Source organism: Aphelocoma coerulescens, chromosome 11, assembly GCF_041296385.1.
Source record: "Aphelocoma coerulescens isolate FSJ_1873_10779 chromosome 11, UR_Acoe_1.0, whole genome shotgun sequence".
Taxonomy (NCBI): Eukaryota; Metazoa; Chordata; class Aves; order Passeriformes; family Corvidae; genus Aphelocoma; species Aphelocoma coerulescens.
This window is the reverse complement of record NC_091025.1, coordinates 19,396,451-19,414,673: the sequence shown is the minus strand read 5'-3', so window position 1 is coordinate 19,414,673 and position 18,223 is coordinate 19,396,451. Positions and strand designations below refer to the sequence as shown.

Sequence of the window (18,223 nt, the reverse complement as noted above, 5' to 3'; positions counted from 1 at the left end):
ACTGGAAAGAGATTTTTTGGCTGAAATGCCCCAGGGAGTGGGGTGATACTCTGCTGCCTCATGGGCTGGGGGTTGCAAGTGGTGCTGGTGGGAGTTTTGTTTTCCAGGTGCTTTAGGTACAAGTTGAAAGCACTGAGTCAATACAGGTGAGAACTGTGGAAAGGCATGGGGGGATGGAGGAGTTTGTGAAGAGATTTGGGAATGTGGGTGCTGCACTGAGGACACTCGGGAGGGATTGGGGGGTGTGGGGAGGTGGGCACAGGTGGTGGCACAAGGGAAGGATTCCCTGAGGGAGCCACCTGCTCTTACAAGGGGCCAGTTCATTTTGCCTGTGTGGGGCTGTCAGCACTGTGGCATTATCCAGGGTGTCATCCATGGTGCTCCTGGGTTGGGAGCAGCTCCATCAGCTGTCAAATGTAGAAAAATAAATTATTTTGTCTAACTTTTAGACACTGGGTCTTCCTTCAGTCTCCCAGGAAGACTGTAATTAATTAATTCATGGATCAGGCTAACAAAATGTGATGGGCTATGTCCAAAGTACATAAACGAAAAGGACAAGTATTTCCTGGTGAAAATTAACGTTGGAATTGGTATTTTCCTCTTCACAGAAATAGATTTAAAAATTGACTTACTTAAAAAAAACAACCAAAACCAACCAACCAACCAAACTCCACAAAAGCAATAGCAACAAAAAAAACCCCAAAACCCCCCAAAAATTCCAACCACCCAAAAAAAACCCCCTAACAACTCCAAACCAAAAAGCCCCCACCCAAACTCCTTCTCCCCAAAGCCCCAAACAAAACCACACTTAAATTTTCTGGGTAGCATTGTTTTCCTTTCTGACCTGGAAGTTTTACAAAACAATGAGCACTGTGAATTCTTCCACTAAAGGAGGGATCTGTGTGGCAGTGTGGATTTTTGGATGCATTCCTGTTTATTTATTCCTGACTTTTAAACCAATACTCCATGCAAAAAGTTGTCTCAAGCATCTTGTAACAGGATTCACATTCTCAGTGCTTACCTAAATTTCTTCTGCTTCCTTGATATATCCTCTCTCAGAGGATTAAAGGATGGCCAGGTGGAGCTGCTGTGCACGTGCTGACACATCTGGCATTTGCTCTTCCAGGGCAGTTTGTGTCCTGGTGCAAATGTGGAGTGAGGCCATGCACTGACATTATTTCTGGTCAGGAATGTGCCCAGTGAACATCCTTAGCAGAAGGATGATGAGTGGAACCAGGTGCTTGCTGAGCAGAGCATCCAATTGTGTTCTGCCTTCCAGCAACCAGGCTGTTCTCCACCATCACAGCAGCTGAGATGCTCTGCTCTTCCTTGGTATCCTGGAAGTGACTCTGTCAGGTGGAAATTTAAGACTTGAGGAACTTTGAACAGTATCAAGTGAAAAGCAAAATTAGGTGGAGTAATGGACAGAGTGAGTGCTCAAAGGACAACAGAGCCTCTTACTTCAGTCAGAATCTAAAAAAGCTGCTTGGAAAGGTATTTGAATTCCTTGAAAAGGTATTTGAATTCATTGGAAAGGTATTTGAATTCCTTGGAAAGGTATTTGAATTCATTGGAAAGGTATTTGAATTCCTTGGAAAAGTATTTGAATTCATTGGAAAGGTATTTGAATTCATTGGAAAGGTATTTGAATTCCTCTCCTGTCCAAAAATCACTGCACAAATCTGAACAAGTCCCCAGATAAATGTAAAAGCTTGGTAGGAGGGAGAGAGCCCTTCAGCCATGTGAGAGCTGTGTGAACTCACCAGAGGTGCCTCTTCCCCTTCCTGTCAGTGGCTTTGAGTCAGTGTTGAGATTACAGAACTTCTGGCATTGTTTCTATGAGGATTTGTCCAAACTTGGGGTTGGAAACTCCTTCTCAGGCAGGCCCAGGAACTCCAGGTGGCAGTGGCTGTGCTGGAGCTGCAGTGAGGGCAGGGATTGGGCTCTGGGGGCTTTGGAAGCAGCTCCTCTGTGGGACACGAGTGATTGTGATTGGAAAGAGGTGTCTGACAAGGCCACTGAAATCAGGACTTAACTAAGGGCTCCACACTGCAGGTGCAGTGTTGTGTTTGTCTCCTGAAACCTGAATTGCAGAGAAACCAGCGCTCCCAGCACCCTTCTGGTCTTGTCAGTTGAGGAAAAACAAGCAAACAAACAAAAAGCCAAAAAGCCAAGCTGACTTTTCCTCCACGTGCCCCAGACCCTGAGCTTGGTGCAGTATTTGTGGCAAAAACTGGGCAGAAGACTGAGTCAGCCACTTCCACCCCAGTCAAAACTGGCTTTACAATAATTATTTTCATTTTCTGGAATGATATTCCTAAAATACAGGACTGTGTTTTATTTCAGTCACAAAACAGATCTTTGTAAATAAAAGGCTGGGATCTTACACAAGTGCCTGACCCTGGGAGCAAACTTCTTCAAAATAAATGAAGTCACCAAGTACTTAAAAGCCAGTAAGGAAATTCTCTAGGCAGGCACTGCACTGCAAGCTGCTACAGCAGTCCTGAAGCAACAGATGAACATTTTGTTTGCTGCCTTTGTTTACTTTAGTCCAGCGTGGAAAAGATGACCAGAAAACCTCTGTATATTCTGGGTGTGTGAAGGGTGAACCCGAAGGGGACTTTGTTGTTTACAGGGTTATTGGCTGCCAAGAGGGAGCACTGAACCCCCAATGTCCACTCAGTATTTCAGAACTAATTCTTGGTTCAATTCCTTCATCTTGTGCCCTAAGGAAGAGGTTTGTGCTGTGGCTGGACCCCAGGGCTGGCTCTGAGCTGTGCCCCCTCCCCAGAACAGATTTAGGATTCCTTAAATCGCTCTGCCCTCATGCTGGGCAGAGGCAAAGCAGCAAAATCAGGTCTCCAAATAAGTAAAGACACCCAACACTCCTATTAAAAGAGGTTTAATCCAGCATGGTTTCTAAATATTAACCATGTCTCCAGCTGTGACATGCAATACATTTTTTACTTAAAAAAAAAAAAAAGAGAAATACAAAATGAGTATAAAAATGAGCCTGGGTCCCCTGAACATCACAGTGTGTGCCAGTAAAATATGACAAGAGAAGGGAAAGAAACACAGGATTTCGTACAGGAAAAGGTCCAAGGAGATCTTTCTCATAAATCAAAGATTATTTTTCACATTTAGAAGCAACCACTTGTTTTGCATTTACGCTGTAGTGGTCAGGAAGCAGGAGATGTGTAGGAGCTGCCTGCTGGACAGCTCTGAGCCTGACCAGCACCTTCCCTGCTCCCTGCCAGGTTCCCTGTCCTGCTGTCAGCAGCCAGCTGCCACAGGGAACTGGAACCCAGGTGCTAATTTTATTCCAAAGGAAATCTGCCTTTATTGTTTTATCCCTGTTTTTCACTTACTCTGTTAGCACTATCTGCTCTCATTTTAGTTAAACCTGTTCTGGTATTGTATTAAATTTAAAAAATCTATACAAGTTTCTTTGCCACGGACCTGTCTGATGCCATCAGTAAGGAGGATGCCATGCTCTTCCCAAGCATTCCCAAGTGTTTAAAAATGGACACAAATATTTCAAGGTAGCTTGTGCTACCTGTGAAAACAGCTTGTAAATCCAGGTGGCTTTTCCCCTGGAATACACCACCACTAGAGAAATCACACCCTTCCAGGGGGAAAAACCAACCCAGGCCACACACACACACACTGAAAAAAGGGGGCTGGGGAGATGAATTCGTTGCAGACATTCTGTAGTTTGGGGTTGGTTTCTTGGCCTTTTCACAGTGGGGAGGAGGCACTGCCCCCCTGGGGCCTGGGCACCCTCAGTGTGGCAGCACAGTGCCAGTGGCACGAGTGCAGCGCTGGTGTCACGGCAGCACCAGTGGCCTCAGCACAGAGCAGCACACCAGGCTGTGGTGCCTGGGACACAGATACTTGCAGGTTCCACCAGGCAGGTCCTGCTGGGAGGTATTTGCCAAGCCTGCCTTCCCTGGCTGTGCAAACACTTCCAGGGGCTTCCCCAAAAACAGGACAGGGACTGCCCAGAGCTGCCTCACCTGTTCCATCACAGCCTGTGGTGAAATTGCAGCAGATGGGACGTGACTCCATCCAAGCAGCTTAAAAAAAGGGATACTGAATGTTTGATGAGCCAGCTGCCCTGCAGCACCATTATACTTTGAGGTTTGCTCTCGCTGCAGATTTCCAGTTGTCACTTTTCCTTGTCACAGACAGGCAGGAGATACAAAGGTATTGACACCAAGGTGTTACCTGTCATCCAGGCCTTCAGTGCGTGGGAGCATTCAGACTTCAGATAAAGAAATATTGTTAGTTAATCAAGAAAAATACAAATAGAGGCATCCAAACCTCTCTTCTTTGGCACGTCAAGAAGTAGAAAAGCTCTAAGTGTTAAAGGTTTGGAATTATGAAAGCACATTAAAAGCTCTAAATGTTAAAAATGCTGTTCCCATTTACCCAAGACATGGATGTGCTGAGTGGGGAGGGGCAGCAGAGACTGAGCTGTGTTTGGACAGGACTACTGCAGGATCTGTAGTTGTGAAGGAGTGTTTAATGGCACTGGGAATAGTCTCCTCTTCCACATCACTGCCCTGTCTGTGCTCTGGTGATTCCATAAACAGTGAGGTGGAAAGAGGCTGGAATGAGGGGATATTTCAATTGGCAGTGCATTCAGCAAAGAGGAAAGTGCTTGATCATCTTCCCTTCATGCTTGGGTGGTGTTTGGTTCTTCAGTCTGAGTCAGAGTCGGAGTCCTCATCTGAGGGGTAAAACAAGGAACAGAAGTGAAAATGCAAACTGGAAATCCCCCCCAGCTGTGGCTCAGGCTGGGAGAGAGAGGCTGCTCTGGAAGGGTGTGCTTCAAAGGACACAGCAGGTTTGGGAATGAACACTTCTGTGAAATGAGCTCTTGCTGAGGTGATGGGACCTGAAACGGCGTTGGAAGGAGTTGGGAGATGCTGCTCAGAGGCCCTGCTGGCATCCGTGCTGCTCTGGGCGGGCACTGCCGTGTGCTCTGCAGCTCAACCCCTCTGAGAGCCAGAAGCTCTGAGCTGCTGAGAAATCCCAGCAGGCCCACAGAGCTCCATCCTTCTGGCCTCAGCACTCGAGAGCCCCCGTGTGAACACAAGTTTGTGCTGCAGGGCTGAGCCCTCCTTGCATGGTCACCAACACCAAGCTGTGCGACTGCACGCCCGTGAGGTTATGTATTTGTGTCTCCATCTCCAGGGCAATCAGATCTAATCTGTATCCTAATTCCGTACCCTTGCCGCCTCATCATCTTCTGAGGGCAGTTCAGATTTCAGCTTTTACAGTCTGTTTCCTGTTCCTTTGATTCTTTTGCTCCTTTGTCTCTCTTTTCAGCCTAAAGCTTGCAAAACACTTAACAGTCTACTAAAATCCCCAGAAGAGACTTTCAGTGCTGCTGTTCACCTCCTAGGATTCTATAAACATCTTGTGTGTTTGGTTTTGAGGGGGTTTTAAATGGGATTTTCTGGGGGGGGGGATATTTTTTTTGTTTGTTTTAAAGTGTGGAGCAGCCTTTTTAATCCATGTGGGTGCAATAAAGAGTCACAGGGACATGATGCCTGATTAGGGCTCCTGGAAACTGTGTAACAGCTACCCCCCTGACTTGAATTGGATTTGAACACCTAAGACCCTCTTTTTATCTTTGTTTAAGTGGATCTGTCTGGTCTGGAGTAGACTGTAATAGAAAAAAAAATTGATAACAATCTTGTTAAATTTTATGTTTGACCCTTGGATTTCAAGGCCATTTGCCCACAGATGGTCAAAGCTGATCATAAGTGGCAATCATGACAAGGAAATGATAAAGAGAAAAGCACTACTTGGACATAAAATGCTGTGGATTAATGGATGTTAATAACAAGTTACCAAGAAATAAAAGGTAGATGTTTGCTTGTTTCTACAGTAAGACATTTTAATGGGGAAAGAAAATCTGTGCTGCATGGTAATTTCTATAATTGGATTTGGGGCCTTTCAAAGTTAGCGGTTGTGAAACTCTGAGAAACTTCACATTCCTGGCTTGCAGGTTATCTTTATAAATCACTGGAATTCCATTTGCAGCTTCCTAACCGAGCAGAGCTGTGGCACACAAACCCAAGGTGGCCAAGAACAGAAACTGCTCTTGCTGAGCAAGAGCTCTTGCTCCCTGCAAAGGGCGAAATGGAGAGGGAACTCTCACATTGCAGCTCGTGTAACAGACCAGGGAATTTTACCCACCTTCTGTCTTGCGCCCCTCAGGGGAATCGGAGCTGCCTTGCTTGAGGAAAGTGACCAGGTCATTGAAGGTTATGTAGAAATCAATAGCAAACACGATGGTGGCTGCAAATCCAAACACCTGAAAGGGCAAAATAATGCTCTCAACAACAGCTCACGTTTGCCAGGGACAAACCAAAATGAGCCAAACTGACAAAAGAAAAACTGTGGTTTTTTTGGCCTGTGCCTTTCCAAAAAGGCAGGGAAGGGAAATGGTTTGTGACACATGGGCATCAACTGAATTACAGCTGATTTTGGAGCCTGAGAAGTGACCAGGTGTGTCCTTATCCCTCCCCCAGGCTGCAACCCTCTCGGGCTCTGGGCACGTTCTGGGCATCAGCACTGCTGGGAGCTACAGGAGAACACCTCCTGCACCTCTGCCACCAAGAAATCACCTCCATTTCTCTGGAAATGATTTTCCACTTGTTTGCAAGGAGATGTGTCTATTGCTGAGCAAACCAGACTGAGATTAAAATGATTCTGGAGTCCCCTCTCCAGTGTCAGAGCAGCAGAATTTGTGCCAAGCACAGGCGGGGTGCAGGTCTGGGAGCCTGGGCTGAACACGCTCCATTGCTCTGTGTCTCCCTGCAGGGACAAAGATTAACACAAGGTTTGGGTTTGTGTTGTGGGGTGGTTTGGGAAGGGCTGTTGGCCAACACCACTGGGCATTGTTCTTCCCAAGCTTAAAAAATTGTTATGCAAATTTTATTTATGTTTTTCTGGTTTATATTTTATGTTTTTATTATGTTATTTATTTATGTTGCATACATTATTGATGCTTAGAGTCAAGTTGCAGATGCAAGGGCTGTATTGTATTTCTGACCACAAAATGCTGATAGTGAAGGCTCTCTCCTGGCCAGTCCTTTTACTGGAGGGTAAAATGACACTGCTCTTGTTTCCACTCATCCAAGTAAAACTGAGCAGGAGAGGCAGGAGGTTGAAATCACACAATTTAGACTGGCCTTAGCAGTTACAGGTTTCTATTATTATTATTATTATTATTATTATTATTATTATTATTATTATTATTATTATTATTATTCAAGGACCTTGATACTCTTTGCAGGAACAGTTTATCTTCCCTGTACAGCTGGTAAAATTAAAAAGCAGAATAGATGCCTTCCCTAAGGGTACAGTTAACACTGAGCAGCACTGCTAGGGTGAAAAAACTACTCATTGGTTCAAAACATGTTTTTCTGAAAAACTGAGCATTTCTTCTTTGCTTTAGGCAAATTAATTCTCAGTTAATTGAAGAAGCTTCTGTTACTTGCAGTGGAGTCATATTTGAACTGTTTCTTAAGTACATGCATACTCAGTTCACCACAACACTTAGGTGGAAAGCTCATGCCTACTCACCCCTGCTGCTTTGGATGCTCCATCACTGTACTTTGAGACAGCAGCAATTGAAATGGCAAAGTAAATAATGGCAGCAGTGACGCAGCGCAAGAAATCCTGTGAAAGAAGCAATGGAGCATTCTCAGATTGGTCAAGGATTTCCTCTAAAAACCATTTTGGAAACAGACACCCAACCCCTCTGTTGTTGCATCAGTGGCCTTGCTGGCATGTGACCACAGCCTGGTTTGCTTTAGAGGAGGAATTGCTCATCTGGGAAATATTTCTAAGTGAGAAAAGACCTGAACCTTGGCATAAACTTCTGCTCTTAAAGATGCTGGGATAAATCCTGCTTCTACCCTGCCTGTGTCAGGCAGACCTTCCTTCAGGCTGGGAGGGGTTGTGCTGGGGCTGTGCCTTGGAGCACAGCTAGGGCTTTAATGGAAAAATCATTTAAAATGCCTCAAAACCCTCGTGTTTAAGCAGAACTCCTGTGGCACCAGAGGCTCAGGAGGTCCCAGCTCCCATGGGAACGGGGTGCCTGTCTCTCTGTGGATGCAGGTCTGTGTGATGATCTCCACGGAGACCTGTCTGTGGAACTCCTCATTCAGGAACCAAACACTTGGTTTAGTGTTGGATGATTTATACTTCCTATGTCCACTGGCAGCTCCACCAGCCTGCCCCAGGAGCACGTGCCTGGTGTGATCCCTGGCACAGTCCTGCTGAGCTGTGCCCGGTCACACCAGCAGGGATGTCTCTGCAGTGAGTTTTAAACACAGAGCAGTGGTTCCCAGGGCATGTGCCAGTCACGGGGGCTGCAATAATGGTACCCTCAGCTCTGTTCACAATTAGCTCTTCTGCCTTTCCAGAACAGATGGAGGAGTAAGATCCTGTCTCAAAGCACAAATCCTACAAGCAACTTGACTCCTCTGAAGTCAGGACAAGGTCACTTATCTACACTCTGTGCCTGCAGTGTGTTATGGTAATGGCCATAATAAACACGCACACGCCTTTTTTGTCTTAGTTCTGGAACCAGATGCATGTAGAAAATGGGAAAATGATGGAACTGAGATTACCAGCTGAAAACTGTGCACAGTTGTAGCCAAAGTCACTGATAGTGTTTTATCCACCAGTGGCCTTGCTAAAGTTATTTTTATACACTGAGAACTCTAATTCAAACCTCACTGCAATGAACTATTGATAGTACCAAAAGAGAATCCAGATTGATAAGATCAGTGGGGTTTTTTGACGTGTTTGTACTGCAAGGCAGCTGCTTCTTTTGCAGTGATATTTGAGGCTGCAGGGACATCCAGTGGCCAGGGCTCTCCTGCAGCCCCAGCACTGCCTCAGCAGCCACTGGGCTCCTGTGTGGGCATGAACTGGCCAGAGTTGCCCCTTCTCAGAGCAGCTCAGTTTGTCTGTGAGTGTAGCTCCACCTGAGAATTCAACCACAGCCTAATAAAGTCTGTCCATTATCAACAACATACATTCCCCCCTTTGTAAGGGTGCCAATAAGGAGCCCCCAGCAGTCAGACTGACTTGGGCTGATGCTGGCCCTAAGATATTTGCCTGGAATTGGGCATAATTTCAGTGGTTTGATAAAGCCACGCTTTGTGTCAGTGCCCAAAAAGCTGCAGTGTAGAGCAGAGCATAGTTTAGAGTGCTCTGGGACCTGCTGAACCAGAGGCAGCATGGATAAGTTTCTAATAGGGCAGTAAAGTTGTTACAGTCACCCTGAACTCCTGCCCAGCCCCTTTCACTCCCCTCACAGTGCACAATTAAACCTGGGGGTTTCTGTTGCACATCTCACTTACCGCCAAAGGCCAGTGGGCTCCTTTAAACTTCTCATTAAGCTTGGAGGCGTAGGCAAAAAAGAGAAACAGTGCCAGCAGAAACTCTAGGAGTGGTGCCATCATGAAAGAAGCTGCTAGAGATGCAATATAGCAGATAAAGATGATAAATGACAGCACCTAAAGTAAAGGGAAAACTTGTAGTTATTTGCATGGAATAGCAGAGCCGCAGGCAGCTGAGCAGCTTTGAAGTGTTATTTTCCCTGTGTATTTCTGTCAGTGCTGCTGCTGATGGCATAGTTTGCCTCCTGCTTTTTTTTTATTTTTCATTGGGCCAAATGATTTTTCTTGTTCAGCATGGAATAAATCTGAAGTAATGGTGTTTACTTCCATGTGTGTGAAATCGCTTTTCCAGAGCGCTGGGTGGATTTGCACCTCTTGGAGTCAGTAATTTGCTCTGGATTGTAAACAGCTCTGACAACATCATTCTGAAAATAGAGTGGGGTGTTGCCAAGCAAGCAGAGCTCTAAGCTTTCAGCCGTGACAGCTCTCACTTGAAACCCAAATCAGTGCTCAGACAGCCTGAAGTAACTCAGCATTTATAATCTTGGAGTTGAAAGAATAAAGTCTGCTGGTGATGGATAGAAAAGGGCCAAGAATTAATTATTCTGTGATTTCTGGAAGTCTCTGGTTCCAGTTTTCCAGCATGGCAGCTGTCTTAGAGAGTAATAGGACTGATAATTCCCATTGATTTATCTCTGTGATGTTTCCTAACTCTAGTAAAATAATAAAAATGGCATTTGTTTTCCCACTCATTTGAAACACCTTTAGAATATACCTCATGGCTCAAAATACAAAGTTTCACAATGGGAAAACAACTGAAGAAAATGCATTTTTAGCTAAACCAGACAGTACCAGACTGTGCCTTCAGCGGCTGTGTTTGTAAAAGTGGAAGGGGAGGGATCCATGGATAATCTCAACACCATTTTCAATTGCTGTACTGGGGTTGGTCACCCCCACAAAGAGGCTCCAGTCCTGTGTTCCACTGCCTTGCATAGGAACTGCTTGCTGTTTCAATCAAATCACCTTGAAGTAACAAAAGTAGCCAGAATGCTGAATTACACATTATTATGTGCCAGTTCACACCTGGGCTGCTCTGTCCAGCCCGTCCTCCTGGACACAAATCTCTGCCTTCCCAAAGCTCAGGGATGCTTTTGGCCAGCACAGCAGGGGGGACTGAGCATTAGATTACAAGGATGTTTTCAACTTCTAATTGCACATTGGGACACTGACATTCCCACTCACACAGCACTGAAAAGAAATGTATTCTTTCCCCCCAGATGGCACATCTGAAGGCACATGTAGGTTCCTGCAAAGGTAATCAATGCATTTGCCTTGTTAAATTTCAGCTCTATGGATTTCTTTCTTTGCTGCTACCATGGGTTCCTGGGGACCACCTGTACCTCAGAAAAGATCACCATTACACTTGAATGATAAGGCTCCTAGAGTTATTAGTAATTACTCCTATGAGAGGTAAGTCAACCCTCAAATACATGTATCAAAAAATCCTTTTATGTTTAGGGGGCAACTAAGCAGTTCAATCCCACTGAAATAACTTTTTGGTGTAATTAATTAACAAGCCTTCACACTCAGCCTGTTTTGGGGAAAGCAGTCAGTGCCTGACCAGGATGCTAACAAGTGGAGTATATTGTTTTCATCCATTAGGACTGGCTGGCAAGACTAGAGAGGATGTGACATTTTTAGAAAGAGACTATATTTATCTTAAAACATCTATGCATTGTTCTTGTTTCACTGGGTTCTAAGAAACTGAGCTGGGCTAGCATATAAAGCTCACTTCTGCATGGGCCTGCTAGCTGGTAATACCTGCCCCATTTGTTGGTGTTTACCCCACTTTAATTCGTTTATTGCTCACAGAGCCTCTCTGCAGGTTTTTCTCATTTTCATAAAGCGGAGGGAGCTCATTCTGTGTGTCTCATCCTTAGCATGGTAGTTTCTTTCTGTGAGCTGAAAGTGATAAGAACTCTTTGAAGGGAAGTGGATTTATCAGAGCTTGACAACTCCTAAGAGGAGAGAGAACTTCCTTCTTCCTATCACAGCACCTATTCCCTTTCCACCCCAAATACTGGACTTGCTTTGTGAATCTGCTTCACTTGCATTTCTGGAACATAATTTAGACACAGTTCCATGTTCTCTTGGATTAAAAAGAAATCACCATCTATACACAACAATTTTTTCTTGCTCTGGTGTTGAAAAAATATCTTCCCTTTTGTGGCTAAAGGCAGGTATGTGACAGCTGAGCTGCAGGGATGACCAGCAGCAGGCAGATGGGTTCAGGGCTGGTCCCACCGACCACAACCCTTCCGATGGCAGATCATTAGACCTGAACTAAACCTGGTGATCTCTTAGGAAAGGATTAAATGCAGTGTTAAATAATATGTCCTACTGGAGCAGCAAGGGGAGGTAGAGAGGCGAATTTCAGATATGTAAGGTGACACTGTACAGCAGAGATCCCTTTGATCTCGATTCTGTTTGAGCCAGTAACTCCTGTGCTCTGACTGCCTTTGCACTGAGAAAAAAGCTTTCCTGTCGGAACCGTGAAGTGAAAGGAAGAGCCTTTGTGGTCTGTCATTATCAGCTTTATGGCAATTTGTGCCAGGGAAGGTTCCTGCTGTCTCCCCTCAGCCCTGGGCAGGCATGAGGTTCAGACATGAGCCGAGCTCAGGGTGAAACAGGAGCTGTTCTGTGGCAGGAACACACCAAGAAGCCCCTGATCCCAGGTGCTGATGTGCCAGGGGATCCCTGCTTCCGTGCCAGGTAAGCTGCTGAAGAAAGACCAGTCTGAGCATTTCAACTTTCTAACTGGGTCTGACCCAGAGAAGCTGGGGAAATATTAGTTATTTTAAAATCTGGTCACCAGGCCAGCTACTTGTTCAAATCAAGCCCTGCATCACTGGTAGATGACAGCAGTCTCCTGCTGCCTGTTCCTCAGCCCCGAAGGACAGTCACTGTATTCCCACCTTCCTCACCCTCAGTGGCAGGATTGAGCCCAGCCTGTCCTGCTCTCCACTTGTCAGCATCCCACTGTGAGGAGAACTGCACCTCAATGCACACTGAAAACAAAGGCACCTTTTGATTCACAAGAAGCCACTTGATTTCAGTAGATTATTGATGGTATCAGTAAAGGGGAAAGAATCTGAAGTGTGGTAACTGCTCTCCAGTTCAACATCCTTTTTCATTCTGGAGGCACTCTGAGACTGAGAAGGCCCAAGGAAGATTTTATGTGAAATAAACACCTATACAAAAATGGACCGGATTTTGAGAATGAAGGTTTGAAAGATGATATTTTTGGATGCTTTCACTGGGGGAAGGCTGGAAGATCCAGGAAGGGGAGGGAGGCAGACCCTGGAAAGAGCCAGAGGAACAGCAGGAAGGAAGTGCCCGAGGGCTCTGTCTGATGATGACCATGGCACTGCACCTTGGCACTGCACCCCGTTCTTTGGTTTTCTTCTTTTCCATCTGCCATTGCAGCCCTGACATGGATTTTAATGCCAAACCTCCGTGGTAGCTTGGGGACAGCTCCATGTAATACAAGAGCCCACAAATGGTAGGGTTTTGATGATGTTTCTCATTTCTCCTTTTGTACAGCTCATTTCCTCTTCTGGCAGGTGGAATGCACAGACTCCTTGAGCAATAGTGGATATTACCTATAACTGTCTTTTCTGAATTGTAAAAGTGAGTAGGTCCTTTTCTGACCACTAAACTGCACTGCCACTATCTTGAGCATTTGATGTTATCTTAAAATTTTAAAAATACACCTCTCCTCCCACAATACAAACACTGCAGTGCCAGTCTATACCCAGAAATAATGACACCTACCTATGTACCTACCAGGATTCAAGTCTTTGCGACAAACATCTCGCAAACTGAAAGTTGCTCTAAAAACTCAAAAGCACCCTTCAGAATATACCCTGACCCCTCCAAGGACTGTCAAGTGTTCCACTGCACATCATACTTGTTCTGCACCTCTGTTCCTGGAGCTGTGTGTTTCAGAGGCACTTCAGAGAAAGGTCAAGCTATGGGACCTTGTTGTTTTTCTAACAGCTCTGTATCTATGCTAAAAAAAAAAGGCAGCTAGAGAGGAAGTTTGTGAGGCTCCATGCAGTTGCAAGTTCATTTCTAGCACTTTCAGAAAGCACTGCTGCTTCTGGGAGAAAAAAAAATACCAGTATCTTATCAGTTTTGTCAATTTGTATTTACACAGGGTTTTTCTCTTCCCCTCACTTGGGATTACACCCTCAGCAATGACAGCAGCTGAGTCTGAGCCCTTCCTGAGCTGCTGATGAAAGGTTAGTGTGACCACTGCCAGCTTCACTGTGAAGGAATATCTGCATGCAGGAAGCTCTAATGCAGCAAAGAGCAGGACAGGAACCTTTCACAGCTTGGCAATCATAAGGGTATAAAAAATCCTGGCAAAAAAGCAGCCTGACTATTCACTGAGCACCTTTTATGTACACTCCCATTCACACAAAAAGCCTTCTTTGGTATTGTGTTTCAGAAAGTAACTTTCCCATTTAGACCCATGTAATTATTACTTAATATTCTGTTGCTGAGCTTCTTAAACTGGCCAGGCATTACAAAGTTATACTTTATTGTACAACAGGCTTGCAGTTCAAGGTCTAAAACATAATCATGGCAGTGGTGAGAGAGCACAGTGTCCCTGAAGGGAGGGAGGCCTGAGCAGTGCTGAGGTCACGGCAGCTCCAGAGGTGTTTGTCTCCTCCGAGCAGGGAGAACAGACCCACTGGAACCCGCTGGGAATGTTGGGAAGCTGCTGGCAGCACTGCACCAGCTCATCTGCTCCTCATCTCCTGCCCTCACCTCCCTCCACAGGAAAGAACAGTTGTGCCTAAGGTTTTACAAGTGGGTAGCAGTGGTATCACAAGAGTGCATGTGGGTCTCGTATTCTTGTCAGACAAAGTGCATCACTCAGTGCTCTCTGCTATTCAGTTACTACTTCTCTGTTGCACTTGTCGTGGAGGTGAAATTCCTGGTTCCTCCAGAACTGGCTGCAGGAGAGGCCTTCTGGCTACAGACCCTGAGAAAGGCACAGGGGGCTTCTTCAAAGGAGACTTTACACCGAGCAGCTGAAGTTTCAGTTGTGAAGGTCAGTTCAGAGAAGACTGAAAAGACAGGAGAAAGACAGGAAAAGAGGAGCGAAACTGGCACAATGATTTCTACATCCTTTTACATCACCACAAAGCTGACACAATTGTAAATATTTATACTGCATCTTTATGAAAAAGAAATAAAATGTAGTGCCACTGCATGCTGGCTTCAGGAGATTGATGAGATGCCAGTTAAAGCAGCCACAAAAGCTCGACTGGAACAGCCGGGTGAGCAGCAGAATCCACAACTGGGGATCTTGTCTGGACAAGCTCTGGTGGCAGTGTGAGAGTGGCTGTCAAATGGTTCCAACACAGAACACAGGGAAATGAAAACTGCATCTCTTAAGGGTGGAAAACAGCATGGATGAGATGATGACCTTCAACACAGCAACTGGAGTATTTAGGAAAAATGAGTATCTTAACAAGAGTGTTAAAATATGTGGAAGAAATTATGGCATGGATGGTATGGGGTGAGAACAGAAAGGAAAAACGATTAACCTGTAAGATTAAAAATGGTGATTAGAAAATGGATGGAGTAAGGCATAAGAATAAACAGGATTAGGAGAGACAGTGAAGCTTATAAATGTATTTGATGCTACTGCTTCTTTCTGGCTCTACAGCTATCCCACAGGGAATAAAAAAATAATCAGGCAGGTTAGTGGTGGGGTGGACTGGATGTTCTCCAGAGGTCCCTTCCAACCCCAACCATTCTGTGATTCTGTAGAGATCAAAGTAAAAGGAGCAGGGGGTGGGGGGAGGTTAGCTTCCTTATCTGAATAAAATTTGAGATTATAATTAAGCCTCTAGCAGTAATCAGCTCCATCACCAGCTTGACTTGTTCTAGGGGAAGCACCAGGATACATGGGTGCTGCACAAGAGCACATTATACCTGAACATCCTAAAGATTCATCCTCCATGTAGAAATGTGTGGAAATGTTATTTTCAAAAATGGCTGAGAGCCGGAGAAATAAAATGCATTTCTGGGGAATTGCCAAGCTGCTGAATAATGTGACATTTGTAACAGTAATGAGGACCCCACTTTGCTTCTGAACAAAAGGCACTGTTCAAAGTGTGTAACCATGAATATTATTTACATACATTTATGCAGAACCCAGCCCCACCCCACATTAGCACTGTGTCAGAGGAAAAATTAAACATTCAAGACAAGAAATACAAAGCTAAAGATGAAACACAGATTTAAACCATGATAGATTTAACTTGGACTCATCTTCAATTATTTGGCACTGCATTTCTCTAACTGTGTACAGGCTGCATTTACTCTGGGGCCTGTGTTGTCTTCAAGGGTTTCTTCTGGCAAAGCTGAGACAACTGGAGAGAAACTACTGCTGCCTCTTGTCTGCCACGAAACCACGTCCTGAGCACGTGGGCTTGGCCTGCAAGGAGCACAAGGAAAGCTCTTGGCAGATGGGATTTTAGAGCTGCTTGCAGCCAGCCAAACCCTTGGGAAGCCCCAAGTGGCCTTACAAAGGATAAAACTCTGTTTTGTCAAGACAGAGCAGTTTTTATTACTCCAAGGAGGCATCATCAGTACTTCTCTATGACAACAAAAGGGTGAGTCTGATCCCATGACCAGAACAGTATTCCTCCAATATGTCATCATTCTGAGATGTTAAAAAGCCAGGCTGTCTGAAAGCCATCATTTAGTGGCTGTAAGCTTGTAAAGGAAATTCCAGTGTGTGACATAGTATGTAACAAAAATATGTGCCAATGCAGCCAGGTTAGCTGGGCTTTGGTATTTTCTAAATGTGTGGTTTCATAAACTACAGATGCTGTGTGAGTGATGGGGGTACCTGGAGGAGGGATGGGGTAGCTGGCATCTTTTTGGTGAAGCTGATAAAGCCTGTGGCCTGCTGCTACCCAACCCAAGGCTTTCCCCACCACAGAAGTCATCCTGACCTCCTGAGTGAATGCTTTTCCTCTCAAAGCCAGCCTCACATCTGGCTGTTCCCTGTCTCTCTGCCACAGGGCAGTGCCTGCAGCCTCACAAACTCTTGAGCTGGTCCCCACCAGCTGGCCACAGACAATTCTGCCTCCTTCTGCCTGTTCCTTACCTTTCTTTTGCTCGAATATCCTTGTTACCTTCCCTGAGCTAGCACAGTGGATAGCCAGAGACACCTTGCACATCTGAACAGTGCTGCATGGACTTGACTGCTAGTTTAGGCTGTCCTGATATTTGACTATCTGCTGCCAAAACTCCAGCTAAAACTCCAGCAAACATAGTGTTTGAATTTATCATTATTTCTAGCAAAAATGATGTTGAACCTCTAATATCAATCAATAAGCTTCCTATTCAGAAGCTAAATTTTGGTGTGAAATACCCACTCCCCATGGGGTGAGTGATCTTCCTTATCAGGTGGGTACTGTTTCAGCTGTCAGGTTTTAAGCCTTTACACGTAAAATTCCAGAAAGTCCCACACCACAGTCACTGCCCTGGTCCTGCTGCCACACTATCGCTGATCCAGGCCAGGTGCCCATGGCCTTGTGCCCACCTGGGCTGGTGTCCAGCCGCTGTCACAGTACCCCAGGGCCTTTGCCTCTGGGCAGCTCTCCAGCCCAAAGGCTCCAGAGCAGCGAGCAAGCCCATCCCTTTGAGGATCAGGGACAAGCACAGCTTTGGAGGGCTCGGGACAGCAGCTGAGTGACCGTGATGCACACACGGCCCGACGGCACACATCATAAATTCATGAGTAAAGTCTTTCCTGACACACTCAGGACAGGCTGCCTCCTAACCCGGCACCATGCGATAATGCAAACCGCAGCCGTAGTGGTTACTGGATTCACACTGCAAATAGCTTAAAACGAAATCCAAGCGCCTTTTTGCTGAGAAAGGGTCTCCGACAGCGAAACACACTTAAGGCACTGGAAGTCTAACGCGGCAAGTTTTGGTTTCTAACGTGCTCTGCCTGAATTACGCTAAATCCATTACGCCCTCAGCCCTGCAGTTCCCCCACTCCGCTACGGCTGTTTCCCCATTTTTCCCTCGGTTGTTGTCCCCCGGCTCCGCTCTGCTGTTTCCTCCCAGTTTTCCCCTCGGTTGCTGTCCCTCAGTTTCCCCCTCAGCTGTTGTTCCCCCGTTTTCCCCTCGGCTGTCTCCCGTCTCCCCTCGGCTGTTTTCCCCCAGTTTTCCCTCAGTCCTTGTCCCGCCTCTCCCCTCGGTTGTTTTCCCCTCAGTTGCTGTCCCCCCTCTCCCCTCAGCCGCACAGCTGAGCGGCCCGGGGCAGGTCGGGCCGGCTGAGCCCGCTCGGGTCCCGGCTGCTCCGGGATGGCTCCCGCAGCCCCCCGGCCCCGGTGTCCCGTCCTTACCGACTCCGCGAGCAGCAGCTGCCCCTTGCGGGAGCGCAGGAACTCCCGGGGGGGGAGCAGCGAGCTCAGCCCGGGCGGTGGTGCGGCCCCCGCGGGCTCGGGGTCCTCCATGGCTGCGGCGGCGGGCGGGGGTGGGCGCGGGGTGGGCTCACGCTGAGCTGGGGCTGGGCTTGGGCTGGGCTCGGGCTCAGGCTGAGGTCGGGCTGGGCTCGAGCCGGGCTCGGGCTGGGCGCGGGCTCAAGCTCGGGGTGGGGGGTTGGCCGGGGAATTTTTTTTTCTCTCTCTGAAGGAGGGAAGCGGAAATCGTGACACTGCGGAAACGTGAAAAAAAGTTTCAGCATCCCC

At 46.4% G+C, this 18,223-nt stretch overlaps 1 protein-coding gene across 1 annotated transcript; it reads right to left on the bottom strand.

Annotated features, from left to right (window-relative positions):
- Nucleotides 1-2,886: 2,886 nt before the first annotated feature.
- CMTM3 (CKLF like MARVEL transmembrane domain containing 3) lies at nt 2,887-18,013 on the bottom strand. The gene is made up of 5 exons (XM_069027168.1): nt 17,879-18,013; nt 9,393-9,548; nt 7,603-7,698; nt 6,211-6,328; nt 2,887-4,732 (listed from the first exon to the last, which is right to left on the bottom strand). Exons 1-5 carry the CDS (start codon nt 17,987-17,989, stop codon nt 4,704-4,706), a joined length of 510 nt encoding a protein of 169 aa, XP_068883269.1. The 5' UTR covers nt 17,990-18,013; the 3' UTR covers nt 2,887-4,703.
- Nucleotides 18,014-18,223: the final 210 nt, after the last annotated feature.

Coding starts and splice junctions, on each gene's coding strand:
- CMTM3 (XM_069027168.1), bottom strand. CDS start 17,989: ATGGAGGACCCCGAGCCCGCGGGGGCCGCACCACCGCCCGGGCTGAGC. Junction 6,329..7,602: donor GAGCATCCAAAGCAGCAGGG/GTGAGTAGGCAT, acceptor TTGCCCTTTCAG/GTGTTTGGATTTGCAGCCAC. Junction 4,733..6,210: donor TGAGGGGCGCAAGACAGAAG/GTGGGTAAAATT, acceptor TTTACCCCTCAG/ATGAGGACTCCGACTCTGAC.